We start from the raw sequence: 16,874 nt of genomic DNA, 5'->3' as shown, positions 1-16,874 counted from the left end.
CCAGTAGGATCTGATACTGGTACAGGTTGTGGAAAGGATTATCATAGCTTCACACTGCATGGAGAGAAACAAAAGGTTCTGAATTGTAAACAAGCCAAGTTATCCTTTTGATTTTCTCAAATTATTATTAAACCCAGTGTGAGTGTGTAAAACTAAATCTCTCAGAAATGCTGGCAGTGTCTTGGTGGGGTGAGGAAAGGGGCTGGATTTATTCCCAGTATAATGAAGCAAGCAGCGGGGTCATCATTTTTTTTATTTTTACCCTGGGCAACCAGTTCAGTCTCCAAATACTTGGCTGTATGCAGTAACATGCTGCTGCTTCCATGTGATATCCAGAAACCTTGACGTGAGTAGTTTCGTGCAGGAACAGTATTCTTCCTGCTGTCTACATCCAAAGTAAACATACAGGTTGATATCCTCACAGCTCAGTCAAGAGGGGATGCGTAAATGTCTACATCAAGTTACGCTTTGACTAGCGTGACCATATCATCACGGATGGGCGGAGGCTGTCTTCTGCAGTGCGATGCTTTTGCCACACGTAATTCAGAAGTTCTTATATGAGCTGTTATATCTGCCTTTCATTTTCTAGTTTACAGGCTTTTGATCTTGTGAAAATACACATAGCTGTTTTGGGGGTTTTCTCAGTTTTATGTGGTTATGTCATCCAGAGAGAAACCACATGCTGAGCTGACTAACATTTCTCACAGGGGGTCAAGACAAATGCAATAGCACCAGCGAGACATGTTTCAGTTTGAGCACAGAGCAGACCTGTGATCTTAAACCTATAAACAACCCAACTGACTGTAGTGGCTTATTTATGGCGCGCAGTCACTGTTTTTATTTGCAGCAGCTTAACTTTTTCGTGAAGACTGTGAGAGTTTACAGTAAGTGAGGAAAACAGGTGTGAATGCAAGTGGACCATCACATTACACACTAATAAAGTTTCCCCTCAGCGCTTGAGTCAGGGCTTTGTCAGCCCAGCTTGTGCAAAATTATCTTTTTTGTTTTCATTTTTTTCATGTAATGACTTGACATCCATCTAGCTTGTTATGCAACAGATACTTCCATGGTTGAGATGCACTGCTTTACAAGCAGTTTCTAAGGTTTTTTTTAACCTCCTGTTAGCTCAGTCGGTGAAGGAAAGAGGCATGACGCACTGACACTCGACTCTTCGGTCTCTACGCCGATCTGGGACTATATAAAGACCAAACTGTACAGGCGGAAGGACCAACTGAAGTTCCCCGAGGCTGTGCACACAGACACGTGCATGGCCACACATCGTTTATTTTCTTTGCCAGTTTCCCCATCAAATACTTTTCTTTCTTTCTGGCAACCCTCGGCATTCTTTTTCTAAAGCAGTGGTTCCCAAACTTTTTTTTGCTAGGCCCCCCTTTGTTTTACAAGAAAAATGTTCGCGCCCCCGCCCCCTGCGCGCGTGCACGCACACGCACAAACACATCCTCCAACCACACACACCCTTCTTTTGCTCCATTTCACACCTCAGACATTTAGTAAACAATTAAGCAAATACAAGTAATCTGCAATAAATTACAGGTAGTAAGTAAGTAAACTCCTAACTCTTTTATGCTATGTCCGCACCTGGTATTTTTGACAGCTGTTTCGTCCACACGTAAACGGCGCTTTGAATCACCGAAAACGGAGATTTTTTAAAACTCCTTTTTTGCGTTTACGTGTGGGAGGAATACAGAGTTTGTCACCCAACGTCAAAGGTATGTGCCTTTTTTCACATCACGCTATGCGCCACGTTATTGTTTCCGTGAGATGAATAGCAGAATGGCTGATAGAGACGAAATACTGTTACTGTTAATCTGACTATCTTCAGGTTTTACACGCTTACATATATGCACGCAGTTACTGTCCCTCCATTTACAAAGGCAGAGGCGTCACGGTGTGATTATTTTACGTGTAGTTGGGTTTTTTTTCCTGTGTAATAATATTCAACATTGCTATCAATACATTTTTGCCAAAAAATGCCTCTCTGTGCAAAATGGGTTTAAAAACATAAACAACTGTGGGATACTGTTTGTCCCTGATTTAGACAGGGGGAACAAATCCTGGCAGGATCAACCTGATATTATTTGTATCCTGCTGTAACTTTACTGTGTAAAGAGCTAACATCTCCAAAATGTCAGGAGTAGTTAGTCATTACAACAAGTGTTTGTGAACTAAAAATCAAGAATGTGGGATACTGTTTGTCCGTGATGTGTAGAGCAGCGCCTGCTCCTGACAGGGGACTCTAATTATGCAGGGGAGACCTACCTTGGATCTTGTATAGGTGAAGCCAAAGGGAAGACCATATTTTCTAGTGTTTGGCTTAGAATGAAGTTGGTTTGGAAACATATTCAGCTATGCTTCATCTTCTGCTTTGCGTTTCTGTGGCCGCCCCGTGCTAGCAGTGTCCGAGCGTTTTGGGGTTTTTTTCCCCCCTTTTCATACCGCGCCTAACCCTGCAATGGGGGCGGGCCCCACACTTTGGGAAGAATGCTGTCTTGAGCATCCTCACAAACTTGTTAACATTCATCCGATGCATCTGACAAGAATGGTCACTCTGTTTCTCTCCAGTCAGTCAGAGGGCCCACTGAAAATGTGCATGAATGCCAGCACCTCTGTCTTCAGTGCTCGTCTGGCGTCTGTGGGATTCCGGGTGTATTTCCAGGTTCTGGGATACCTAGAAACTGGACCTTATGGTCAGTGCCAGTTTCCATGGTTCCCACTGTGAAAGGGATGTTCTTTTGGGGCCCTGGCATGTTTGTGAAATCCCAGTGAAAAGATGGCTCTGAGTCTGGAGGTCCTGAGCCCACTGAGAGCACGTTTCGGAAGGATAAGCAAGCGAGAGAAACACAGAAGTGGCACGTTTGGGTCCCGGCTCAGTGCCGCACATCGGTTAGGAGCTCAAGGGACTGGGTCAGAGCAAGGGTTCACTGGCGGGATATAAACATACTGGTTTATCCAAATTTACAGCAGTAAACACAAGTTCAGCTAAAGATATACACAGAGAGACACGCACATACAAACATTTAATGAGGAAAACTAAATGTTATCCCTAGTCTCCTTTTTTTTTTTTTTTTTTTTTACTGAATTTCACAAACAACGTCCTGTTTTCATTATTAGAACTCACCCTAAGGTGATTTGCACACATTGAATGTTCTTATTTTCATATTTTAGACATAAGCTAAGAAATTTGAAAATGGCCTGTTTAGTTTACATGTTTCAGACACTTAGTTTACACGTGACTCATCTTTTGAAAATCCTCCCAACACTCCCTGTGCAAACAATCATATACACAAAGAAACTTCTGTTTATTGAGGAACACCAACAATGACAAACACAATACTGGTTTTGCCATGAAAATATGAAATTAGTTCAAATGTAACCGGTAAACTGAACTTCACTGCTGTGACACTGTGAGAAAAAGTAATTAGCTGTAGCCTTCCATCGAAACACAAAGTCAGTCATCAGTAATGAACATCAGTGTTAGCAATGTATGTGCTACAAATACAGAAGAGTGATTGGATGTATTTTTAGATTTGAAGTGAATAGACTGTGAGAACATGTGTGAAAAGGACAGATGGGATTTCAAAGGTACATCCAGTACTACAAGCCTTTCCAGTTATAATGTGGACAAACCCTTCTGACTATGACTCAGCACCGGTAGCACTTGTCACAGTAATGAGCTGATCACGTCTTTTAAAATGCCTGAGACAGTGACAGTTGCAGTGGAAATATCTGATGATCACATTTTTTATTTTGGCATCCTGTCTCGTTGCTGTACCTGAGTTACCTGGAAACAGCAGGTCTTCTTCTCCAGCATGGTCACGAAGCAGCTGTCCCCTCATTCCCTTTGGAGATTTCATTTACAGATAAACAAAAATGCGCCAATTATGTATTTCAAAAACAGCAATAGAAATATTTATGAAAATAAAAGCACTGATATAATTTAAAGGAAAAGAGGCAGACTACACATTCCTGCTACAGAGCAGTTTCCATGCGGATGGTAGAGATTCAGCATTTTGCACTGAATTGTAATTCTGTGGCATGACAGGTGTGAGGTATTAATTTCTTGTGGAAGGAATGCAGTGAGATGGTGCATTGTGCCTCCCCGCGCCATCATAGAAATCACAGAGCTGGTTTGATCTGAAAAAAAAAAAGTGATGACTCTGGCATTTTGCAACTGGTTTCACCATTTTTACATTCCCCTTGAATTCAGGTCAGCAAAAATTTACAAAAATTAAAATATATCAAATCCAGCTTTCCCCCACAGAATCAGGAATGAATGTCAGGTGTTATTATCTTAATATCGCTCTGCATGAAATAATTACTTTCTTGAGGATAATGCAATTGTTAACCAGTAAAAGGAAAATGTTGTGAATAGTTACCACAGCATTCAGAATGGGCTGACTGTGCTCTCAGTGCAGCTGAATGGCTCACATTCACTAAGTGGCTTCATTTCCACTGCGGCTTTACAAAAAGCACCTGGGACTCCCCACATCGTGGCAGACGGAGGAAGAACCACACGTCAACTCAAGGCTTGAGACTCCGCTCTGTGTGGCCAACTATAACAATAACCCTCAGGCTGGACAGTACTCGTATGTAGCTCTGCTTTCCACGAATTGGCAGTGCTGAAGCCAAGGTTTTCCATGGTCAGGGCCAGCAAAACCCCTGAATTTATAGAATTTATGTTGGTTTAGATATGCTAGATGGACATTAATACAACACAGAGGTGTAACAATTGGTTGCATTTGTAGGGATAATTATACTGCTGGACTGCATGTTTTCAAACCATTTACTACAGACATATTACATTAGCGCAGAGCATTTCTGACAAAGCATAGCATGATCATTTAAATGCATTTGGGGCTTCAGTTGGTTTCATTGATTTTATACATTGAATGCTGCAAGAACAGATAAATTATATCACTATCCGAGATTTGTGAAGTACTTAAAAGTTCAAACCACTAATATTGATCCTAAAAGCATTTTATCTTTGCATCTTAACTCACTGCTGTCTCATAGCTTTAGAGTCCTTGAACAGATTTGATAATGTCTGGGCGATAATTAGCAGCAATATGTTAAAAATCAATGAAACAGTTCAGGATGGAAGTGACAGAATTCTTCCTCCCCCTGGTGGCCATACACTGCCAGTGCTACTATTTTATACACTATAAAGTTACTCATGGACTGGTCTCTAATTGTTGTAATGAGAGCAATGTGATTATGAAGTGATGGCTCCGGAATAATGTATAGTCAAAAGCACTGCATCGAGTTGGATAGCGTCCAATAAATACTGAAGTTATAAAACACTGTTTTAAAAAAATGTTTATAATGGACGTTCTTTAGTAATCTGAGAGCTGTGGGATTGCTGTGGGATTTGGTATTTTGGCCATAACACACAAACTGGAACTGGAACCAGGGGCATATCAGTTTTGAGCAAAGAAATACCTTTGTAAGCTTCATTTTCATTGTGAAAAAGTCTCCAAGTCAAGATTTTAATGCCAGGCGCCCCATAATCATCCTATCAAAATCGTCGCAAATTATCAGTTCAAAAAACCGCCTAAGGGGAGTAAGTAATGCACTAAAATGATATGGGCAGATTTTATCACTGTCACCGTATCCCGTATCTGAAATGGAGAGAAAAAACAATATAATTAGTGTGTGTGGTGTTATGGGTTGAAGCGCGCGCGCGGGGGCGGGGGGGGGGGGGGGGGGGGGGGGGTATCCACGAGTTACATTAATACAAACTATTTCAACATATAACCCTGAAATCTGGTGAAACAGCTGACCGGAACCATCTGTAGAATAAAATCCGTATTTACCGTCAGATCATGAGTCTAATAAAATCCCGTTACTCTGCCACACGCATGCGTAAACGCCCTCGCCGTTTTCCCTTTAGGTAGCATACTGTTGACATACTGTATTGGTCTGACATTAATCAATCACAGTAGCACCGCTCGATCACAGCTCAGCGACCTTCTCAACAAATGGATTATGAAAAGATAAAATAAAATAAATCTATGAAAGATCAACAAAGCCCTTCCGCTGAATCACGGTTGAAAGCTTCGAGAAAATACATTTTATTGTATTGTATTGTATTTTATCACCAAACTATTTTAGCATGTGTTTCCGGAGTATCACTGCAGAGATGTTGACAATGAAGAGATAGAAATCCTCCATGTCCGCCATCGGTACGTCAAAAAATGTATGCATGCAAGAAGCTTCACGTGTAAGAAAATAAATAAATAATTAAAACGTTAGAGTAACAAATGACCTGCTATCTCTATTTTGCTGACATATAACGTTATCAATGTCACAAATTAACTATAAAATGGTACTTTCAAACATCAACGGACGCTCTTTGGTTATCATCGCAAAACCGGAAGTTAATAGCAGACTATTTCCACTTCGCCGTATTTATCTTTGTGTGTTTGGTTGTCAGGACAAGCCCCAGGACAAGAGGGCAGAACACCGGTCCTTTGGAAGCTCGCTTCATAAGCGGCTACACTGCAGTTACATGATGTACATACAGCCCGGCCTTTTACAGAAAGTACCCTTTTATTTGGTATGTTTGTTTTGATAGTCGTTTATTATTATTATTATTCTTTTTTAAATAAAGATATATGCTAGCTTATTAGCGACCAACATACTATTGCTACAAAGAGTCAAACGGTAGGAAACCGTTGTCAGAACTGTTGTCTTCTAGCAACTTAAAGAAGTCCAGACGCTTTTCTTTGCAAGCTCCTTTGACTACGATGACCTGGATGACTGAGAACCTTCACAGACACACCGTTGTCTTCATTATCTTCACGATTCAAGTTGAGTAAGTGGTACTGCTAACTTTACGTCAAAGCTCTCTAAGAAAGAAAGAAAAAGGGGGCACAATTTTGCTTAGCTGTCTAGGGTGATTAGATGTCTGCACAACATTTTTTTATTCCTTGTCCTCCTGCCCGTCTCACATCTAAAGACAGTGTCACCAGTGGCGTGTCTAGAAAATTTTTGTTGGGGGGGCCAGGTAGGGGCACAGATTTGGAGAAGGGTGGCAGATTTAATTGGCAGATAATGTTTAAAAAAAAAATTCTACCAACCCTTAACCATAATTCAATAATCCTATAAACCTAATAACCAAATGCACTTTTAACTCTTATTAGAATGAGATTTTAACCACTACGGTGCAAAGTTTTTAGATACTGCGTTGATAAAGTACAAGAGATACAATCAGTGCTTTGTCAGTGTTTACTCAGCATTCAAGGACAGCAATATTTGCATAGTATTTTTACTGACATATAGTGCACATATGTTTTGGGCAAAAACATTTTTGAAAATTAAAATACGAACATTTGTAACAAACAATTGACAAATTAGCCAATGCCAATGCAAAACTTTATCTGCCTGTTAAAAAAAGAAGATAATCTTCTCACAAACTGGTGTTTGATTTTGAAACAGGAAAAAAGTGGGGAAACAACTGAAAAGACTAACATTTGAATGAAACCTGAAAGCAAGTAAATACTTTCTATGCTGCCTTATCGTAAACTTTGGTAATATTGATAAAGAACAACACTGGCTGATGATAAAATACAGTCAGCTGGCATGGTGACACTGCCAGTATTAACCTGCAGGGCTGGACTGGGACAAAAAAATTGGGCATTTTTACTACAGACCGACCCACCAGGTAGTAAAGCCATAAAGACTTTGACTGAAAACAAACCCTGTTGTGACAGTGATGTACAGTCTTGTTGGTATATGTATGATTTCTATACATTTTACGTCAGATAAAAACTTTGGTTGTAAGATTTAGATAATTATTTAATAAAAACTAGGTATTTTAAATGAGAATAAGAAAGAAAAGTATTTCTTTGTGCCCACCTTTCCCTGTTAATGCCCTACCTGGCCCCCTGGCAAAACTTTGCTAGACCCGCCCCTGCACAGTTACCAGCTGTCAGCTACATAAAAAAGGATCCTGGTGTTATTTGTCTCTCAGAAACAGTTCATAACTTCCCTTCAACTCATTCATGTCACCTAAAAGGTAAACCTGTTTCTCCATCACCTGTTCAGCTCTGATGGTTCAGTAAGGACATCTCCTGGTTTCATCTTCATGTTTCCCTCTCACCACATATCTAAACAGACATCATGACCAGCAGCTTTACAGCTGTGGCTCCAGCAAACATCAGCTGATACTAGAGATTAATATTAAATACATTCTAACAACAGCTGATCAAGCTTAAACGTGCTGCTGTTGTTTAGCGCAATATCTGCTGGTTTCCTCTTTCTGGCGCAAAGTGGGCGATAAACAAGAGAGAAAAGCCGATCAGCTGATCATTGATCAGTTTCATGATTGAAGTAGCAACAGGAGAGGGAGGGGGAGAGAATGAGAGAAGAGGCAGCTGTGCAGCATAAAGACAGAATAAATCCAGCTTTGTGTCTTTTTTCCATTCTAGCTAAAGTCCGGGACAAACTGCGTCTCTTCTCAGCTCAATACGAAACGTGTAATATTTTCTCTGAATGAGGGACCATTCCATTTTTTTAAGGAGCCGTTAGCAACTCTACTAACTTTATGAATAAAATAAAGTTCACTATCAGTAACATCATAGCACCCACCCAGCTGTATAAAAACTCCGTCAAACTGGCTAGAACGCAGTATGAGTTATTGCAACTGACAGTAAAAAGTCAGCAACATGAAAATAAACTCCACCTAAACTTGGTTTATATCTGACCCAGATAGACTGCAGGTCATAACTTCTTACCTGAAGTTCAGTTCACCTGACACTCGGACTGGTGGCTGCTTCGGGTCTCTCCTCCTGCCTCCCCTTCCCTCATCCACCTGTTGCCCCGTCATAGCCACCACCAAACAACGGAGTTATTTCTACACATCGACCTGCATCTGGCCAATCCACCACCTCTCATTGTTCATGCCATTACAAAAAAAATAAAAAACAAGTCACTGGGGATATGCCCGGTATGCCCGATGGCCAGTCCAGCTATGTTAACCTGCAACCAAATCTGCAGCTCCATACAGCAATGTTACGACTTAGATTATATCTTATAACTCATAACTCTTATGTTAGCTGCCCTCAGTAGCATACTGTCTGAAATATTCCACAGCTGCAATAATTCTTTAAGTGTTTTTTCCTTGGTATTCTAATTTCACCGAAGTTTACTAAACTCAACAAACTTGATATTACTTACCGGGACATTTATTCTGTCCTCATTTTCTTTCACCGAAAAATTGTTTCCTGCAGTGCTGTCTTTCGCGCTTGGCTCTCCTACCTTTGCTAACGTGATGCGCATAGCGCAGAAGCGATGCTGCATTCACTTACACTCGGATATCTGAGCGTCACCGTGAAAACATAATCGGACATTTGATATTTGATTGAATTTTATTGTTTTGCCTTTGGGGTGGCACCTGGGGTGGCCAGTCTGGTTTGGGGGGTGGCCTGTGCCCCCCCAGGCCACCCCGCTGGACACGCCATTGAGTGTCACACATTTTGACTGTATCTGCAGGACAAGCACTTTGTAAAGTCTATTTTTTACTCAGAAGGAAAGGCTTTTTTGTATTTATTGTAATTCTAGTCAGAACCAAGAAGACATTGTCTTGAATACAGTGGAAACAACCACATAGAAATTGAAGCAGCCAGTATATTCTAAGAAACAGAGGTTTTCTCTTTTTTTGCTAGTTATTTTTTAATTTTGCACAGAGAGGGAAATATGGTGGTAACAAAAAAGTTAAAATTGTCAGATACAACAGGTATCTGACAATCAGGAAAACAGGTATGCCAATCCACCAGTACATATGAACTGAAAACCAAAAAACAATTAGCAGCTGCAACGATGGTGAAATTGAAAAGAATACGACATTAAGCATCCTTTTATCTTCATCTTTTATCAAGAGAGTTGAAACTATAATATATTTAGCATATACATGATAAATGCCAGTGTTGTAAAATTGTTTTTTCCATTTGTTTGTTTTTTATTATTATCATTTTAAATTTAGATATGAACATTTCAAGCTACAAAGCTGACATGTCCCACTTTGTCCCACACAACAAACCCCATGTCTGCCCAACAACCAGTTTGGCGGGATCTGGTCAACCAAAGTGCTGATATTTTTACTTATATAAAAATAATAATAATACACTTATCTTCTGTTCAGGTATGTAAGTAAATAACTATAATTTGGAATCATAATAAAAACAAATAATACTATTTAATAGTAAACAGCAAATTTGTAAATTCATCGATAACATTGATAATTACATTTTAACATTAAAGTATAATTTTACTTAAATAGCTTGCACATGCTGGTGGATAAACCATTACAGAAACATAATTACCAACACTGTTAATTTTGGATTGGGTGGTGGTCTAATAAATCTTTTAAGCCGTTTATATGTAAAAATCATTTGATAAATGAAGTATTTCTCAATGCATTTCAACCTATGATCTAATGTTTATACATGGTCATATGATTTTAATGTTCCAGTGTGGGTGACACTCAATATATTTGATATACTGACTTATTAAATGGCTAAAAAAAGATTTTAAACACGCCTTTCTGAATGGTGGCGCTATTGCATAAACATGCCATTAGAGGGCGCTTTGGTAGAAATTCTTGATACTCAGGCATGACGTCGAAGTTTTTTTTAATGTATTTATTAGTGACCTACACAAGTCACGACCATGTGCTAATGTTCTATGTATAAGTCATAAGCTATCGTTCTAAATGGCCAGTCTTGTCCAGAAATGTCGTAGTTTCTAACTGACTTTCAATAAGGCATTTATAAATTCTAATGTAGTTTATTACATAGGTGAGGAACATTAATCGTCTCATTACCACGTGATTTTCTGCTGTCAAAATATGGGTCCTGGCACTCATGTGGACGTTATTTTGGCACGTATCACTCACTTAAACCTTGTTCTGAGACACACAGATGACTTTGATTTTGTGGGTGATGGGTGTAAGTGCAATGTTAGCGAGAAACTTGTTTTATCCAGATGTTCTGCACCATGTTTTTTCTCTAAAGCTGGAGCAGGATGAAGGCAGCCTTCCGACTTAACATTGTCAATTATTACTCACTTATACAAGTTCTAAAACAGTATTAAGCATTAATTAAATTAGGCCAGTGGTTACAACTGAAAGGGCTTTACAAAATGAGCCTTTATATGAAATGCTTCTGAAAACGACATAATCATATCTTTGTCCTGTTGTGTAACTGAAAACAATTTATGCTGTTTCCTGTTGCTTATATTATGTTACTTATAATCTTTCTATGCTTGCAGGTAAGACAGACAGACTGAGACTAAAATAATGTAAGAGTCTGTCCAGTATATCCTCTTGAAGAACACTATCTGACATTACTTTTAATGAATTCTAACCTGATATATGTTCATGTTGAAGGTCTGATCTAAAATACTACATGTCACTGTCTGTGACTGTGGGTGTCATGTTGGTGGGCCTGTCGTACACAATCTGTTTAGCCTCCCAGTGGATTTATGGTTGGCCTGACAAGCCTGGGTATAAGAAGTACATAGAAGCTCTTAATCCAAGGTAACTTTTAAAATACTTTAGATGTGTTCTCTGTTTTTATTTTGCATTTTTGTTCCACTCATTGAGCAGAGTCTGTTTTTAAGGTTTGTTTATGTGTTTGTGTTCTTAATCAGGCGAATATATCGTCTCAGCTTTGTTACGCTGGATCTTCTCAAATACCTGCGGTATGCCAGACTTTACTTTCAACTGAAGTCATGGTATAACGATGAGAGGAACCTTAAGTATTACGAAAAGGTATTTTAAGGATAACTTGCTGAGAAAATCTACCTGTTTTGTTGAAAAATTTGTCAGTAATCAGTTTGTTTGTGTGGACACTTAATAGGGCATCACATTTGGTCGCAGAGGCAACAAGCTGGACTTGTACCACCCTCCAAATGTAGACAAGTTAGAAGATATGCCATCACCAGTTGTAATATTTATCTATGGAGGTGCTTGGAGTTCAGGAGAAAGGTCCACTTACTGTTTACTGAGCAGGCAGATGGCTGAAGAACTGAAAGCAACTGTAATTTGTCCTGATTACTGCACATATCCAAAGGTGAGAGCTTCTGAACAACACAGTAAAAGCGGGGGGGGGGGGGTTATTCAAATATTAAACTTCTAAACTACTCTTGGCTGACTCTCATCAACAGGGGAATGTTTTAGGGATGGTCCAAGATATCGCTGACTGCTTGATTTGGGTCCATGAGAATGGAGAGAAATTCAACTTTGACAAAGTAAGACAGCTTAGTATTATTTAAGTATTCTTTGGAACATGAATAATAAGCTGCCTATATCTGTACAATCAAACAAACCTCCTGAAATATAATTAATCAATAACAATAGCTACCATGACCCAAAATACTGACTTTTACAAATGTTACATATTCATATACATGCGTTTTTACAGATTAAGTAAATGTTTTATTTATTTTGTAGAATAATTCTGACAGCTTCTGCATCATGTCTTTTCCTATTTTTTAATTTTTGACACTGTTTTGGATTGTGACTGGTGGTTGAAGTGAAGTAATGTAACTTATTTATCATTATTTATTCAACATAAACTGGAAACAGATTTTTAGGTCTTGTTTAACCCTCTGAGCAGTAAAAATCTTCTTTTTGGTGTCGTTTCCACATGTTGATTAAAAACCACATCATCATACAGAAGTAGTTTGAATGATTTCCCAACCCTAGAAACTGAGCCGTGTAAGGAGGATTCAGCAAAATCTCAGGAGGGACACTCAGACCTTTCTCTCCATGCAAACGGCCCCAGTACAAGCTGGAGACTGTGGTTTGATAAAGTTAACAGAACCAAATTAATCTGACACCGTCCACCCCTTGGCTGTGTCCAATACCTACTGGTAATGATTTATTGCCAGCAAACCAAACCAAACTCTCGATATGGTTGTAAAGGGTTTGGATAACCTGGGCCAGATACACCATACTCCCAAAACAAACCCAAGAAAGACACCATGAGGAATGTGGTTGAACATGGTGAAATCTCAAAGTTCATAAAACACTTCTAGGCTAGTTGGGCAAACTCCCACATTACTTTCAGTCCTCAAGAGAATAAAGAGCTCTTCTAGTCTTCACAATCAGGATCAAAACCACATTGTTCCTGTAACCAAGGTCCACCTAACTGGCTCTCCTCTCTAATACCCTGGGACAGTCCTTCCAAGAAGCCTGACGGGTGTGATCCAGCAAGACAATTGCATAACCTGCAAAGCCTTAGGGAATCGTGGGTGAATCTCTACCACCAATGAGTTTTTTTTAACTACATCAGTGACCTTGCCCTCATTAATGTCTGAGTCCTCCTCTTCATTCCCAAACTCTGCTTTCAGCACCGAAGCAGTCAGTGGGATTGAGGAGGTCCCACAAGTCAACCAAGCTTCGGACTGCTTCTTCAGCTTGACTGGATTAAGGGTTATTCCTGTGACAGGTATCAGCCACCTTACAGCTGAAACCCTTTACAGCAGCTTCAGCAATGGTTTTGCAGAGCGTGGTTCACTTGGACTCAGTGTCCTTAGCATCTCTCAGAATGTTGTCGAAGTTCTGAAGTTGCCCCCAACGTACCTTCACTACACAAAGCGTGTGCAGCATGCTCCTGCATCACCTGATCCTAGTCATCACCAGGTGATCAGCTAATAGCTCAGTTTCCCTCCTCACCTATACGGCATGCTGCCACAGATCTGATGATACGATTACAAAATAAATCGCAGCGCGACCTAGGATGTCCTGGGACTAAGTGCATATATGAATGCTTTTATACTCATTCACAAATTGTTTGTTATAAACGTTAAAAAATACATATATCTAATCACATACAGCATGCTGTTCTGTTTTTTATAGGATAACATTGTATTAATTGGGCATTCAGCAGGTGCACATTTGTGTACACTCACCACACTGTTTCTTGTTGATACAAGAGAGGAGCTTTCCATAGAGCCAGACAAGCAGCAGGAAGTCTTCCTGTTAATAAGAGGAATTATTGGTAAGAAATGAAGTTCATCATCTAAAGAAATGTTTTTTAATTTTATACTAAACTTTCATGATGTAATATTTGCCACATACATAGCTAAATTATTGATGGAGATTGTAAAACACATTTTGAGCATTTTTAGCTAATCTGTGGTTCCTCTTCCTTTATTTATACTTTATAAGTTAGGTTAACTGTTTTATATTCTGGACAGGTCTGAGTGGCGTCTACAACACTGTGGAACATTATGAACATGAACAGAAACGAGGAATCGAATACCTCTCTGACATGCACAGAGCAATGACTGGTGTGGAAAACCTTCCATTCTACTCACCAACACACTTACTGAAGAAGCTCAGCCAGGACAAAGTCAGCAGGTGAAGAGAAAAGGATAAAAAATGGGTTTAAAACCAATTATAATTCTAAAATCTAGTGCATCAGTTATTTATTTGAAATGCAAACACACTACAGACATTTATTTACTACAGTCCTTTTTATTCTGACAGATTGCCTCCATTCGCCTTGCTCCATGGGACCAATGACATTGTCGTTCCTGCTGAATCTACCATGAGATTCTCTGAGCTTCTCACTTCGCGCTCTGTTAAGTTGTCATTGAATCTGCTTCCCAGAGCGAGCCACACTGATATCCCCGTTGACCTCATGGTGTCAAACAGACGCCTCTACCATCCAATCTACGGATACATCAACGAAGAGTTCAGAAAACTTCTGGGTACTTGCACATCATTAGAAAAACATTCAAAAATCTGTAATACATACTGAATGATCCATACATTTACGTTTTAGATACTTGTTCTTATACCTCAAATGAACCATTTAACTTTGAGTTTGGTTTAACACTTTCTGAGTTAATAACACTGTCATTATATTTTAACAATACTGTGATTGTGTGGGAGAGTTGTTCTCTACGATGCTTTCAAATAAATAATCACAAAGTAAAATAAGTTGTGGAGAAATGTGCGCTAGTAAGAATTGCACTGATACACAGTATTAAAAGTTGAATACAGTTAACAAATCTGTAGCTGTTGTTTAATTATCAAATTTGAGAATTTTCAAGTGTTTTATTTGATACTCTAAAAGTACGTGTATAATATATTGTAACAGCACATTAATAACCCAAGTTTTATTGACAAATGAAGTACAGTCATCATTTTTACACCTACTTGAAATTATTATGCCTAATATTCCAAAATTCAATGTTGTTACATCTTGTGATAGTGTTAAAATCTAACCCGTCACTCTTTTTGATATACATGTATTTACAGAGAGCAAAATATTTTGGGAAGTCTTGAATGATTAGCAATTTTTGAGCCAGTATAACTTTGAAACAGTACATAAATACCATCAGATTTTCACTGCAGAACAATAGTAACCATGTTCTGTAAAACTTAATTGCTTTAAAATGTTTGAATTTTGAGCATTATTTACAAAAAATGTGTGTCAAATGTTTTTACTGCAAGTAGAATAGAATAAAACTTTGGTCTGTATCAACTGTGCAGGAAATCAAAATAGTAAGACAAGGGGAATAAATAACCAACAAGAGGAATATGTACAAAACAAGGGGAAGGAGTTGGTTGGTGTATGGAGTCTGTGTGTGAGTGACCTGAGGGATGAGGCCACTCAGATCATGAATCAGACCATAGCTCAGATTGGTGGGTGGGTGGGGTGGAGGTGTGGGACTTGATTCACCTGAGGTATGAAATCTCTACACATCATATTCACTGTCTGGCCTTTGACGAGATAAACTGATCACGTTCTTGTGTTTGCAAAAAAAACTACACGAAAAAACACCTAAAGAAATAAAAGCTGTTGTGAGAAACTCCTGCCAAATATCAATGTCCTATAGTTTCAGCTGGTTTGGGAATATCAGATGACCTCAGGAGCTGGCTTGATTAATCCCTTGTTGGAGGGAGTTAAGTAATGCCAGTACTGTGCCAAGCAAGCTAAAAGGGCAATTAAAAAACAAAAAGCACCTTTTGAGAAAGACTTTGCCTTCTTCAAAATAATAATAATAATAATTGCTGGATCTGAACCACCAGAGGCAGCAAGACTGTTTTCAGATTGTGTGAATGGAGGTAAGTTTTGGGCTAGTAGAGCGTAGCTCACAAAGATGGCTTCATCTGAAGTGTAATCTGAAAAAAAAACAACTTTCCAGGTTACATAGTATATTCCTGGTAGATATGAATAAAACTGTAACATATCAAATTTCTTGCCTCAAGGTGCATTGTAAGGTAAGGTAGACCCTACAATAATAGATACAGAGAAAAACCCAACAATCAAATGACCCCCTATGAGCAAGCACTTTGGCGACAGTGGGAAGGAAAAACTCCCTTTCAACAGGAAGAAACCTCCAGCAGAACCAGGCTCAGCGAGGAGGGGCCATCTGCTGCGACATGCTGTGGACAAGAGCCAGAAATTAACAACAAGTGTGACTTAATGCAGAGGGGTCTATTAATGTTGAGTGAGAAAGGTGACTGAAAAGGAACTACTTGATGCAGCGTGGAAATCCCCCACCAATCTACACCTATTGCAGCATAACTAAGGGAGGATTCAGGGTCACCTGATCCAGCTCTAACTATATGCTTTAGCAAAAAGGAACGTTTTAAGCCTAATCTTAAAAGTAGAGTCTCTAGAGTGTCTGTCTCCTGAATCCAAACTGGAAGGTGGTTCCATAGAAGAGGGGCCTGAATTCTAAAGCAGTTGTGGTAATGGACTATATATAGTTCTACTATCATGAGCATTTTCCAGAATAATAATTGTAAATCCTATTTTAGTTCAAATAGATCCCCCCGGGTTCCTGTATTTGGCTACCTGGTATGTCATTCTACTAATAATAAAAGACCAATA

At 39.2% G+C, this 16,874-nt stretch overlaps 1 protein-coding gene across 5 annotated transcripts; it reads left to right on the top strand.

Moving 5' to 3' along the window:
- The first annotated feature begins 1,505 nt into the window (after window positions 1–1,505).
- LOC147317729 (uncharacterized) lies at window positions 1,506–15,665 on the top strand. 5 transcript variants are annotated; one of them, XM_086315034.1, is made up of 9 exons: window positions 1,506–1,730; window positions 11,290–11,319; window positions 11,408–11,557; window positions 11,671–11,791; window positions 11,880–12,092; window positions 12,187–12,270; window positions 13,883–14,024; window positions 14,224–14,386; window positions 14,516–15,665. In XM_086315034.1, coding segments are annotated over exons 2-9 (1,149 nt in total). In that variant the 5' UTR covers window positions 1,506–1,730; window positions 11,290–11,317; the 3' UTR covers window positions 14,790–15,665. The 5 variants fall into 5 exon arrangements, with proteins under 5 accessions (XP_086171160.1, XP_086171156.1, XP_086171155.1 ...); XM_086315030.1 differs by lacking the exons at window positions 1,506–1,730; window positions 11,290–11,319 and adding exons at window positions 6,325–6,577; window positions 6,703–6,835; XM_086315032.1 differs by lacking the exon at window positions 1,506–1,730 and adding an exon at window positions 6,329–6,830.
- The last annotated feature ends 1,209 nt before the right edge of the window (window positions 15,666–16,874 follow it).

The sequence above is a fragment of the Aulonocara sp. 'chitande type north' Nkhata Bay genome, linkage group LG12, assembly GCF_057382095.1.
Source record: "Aulonocara sp. 'chitande type north' Nkhata Bay isolate Kocher_YH1m ecotype deep benthic linkage group LG12, A_spYH_male_GT1.1, whole genome shotgun sequence".
Taxonomy (NCBI): Eukaryota; Metazoa; Chordata; class Actinopteri; order Cichliformes; family Cichlidae; genus Aulonocara; species Aulonocara sp. 'chitande type north' Nkhata Bay.
This window is presented reverse-complemented; position numbering and strand designations above follow the sequence as displayed.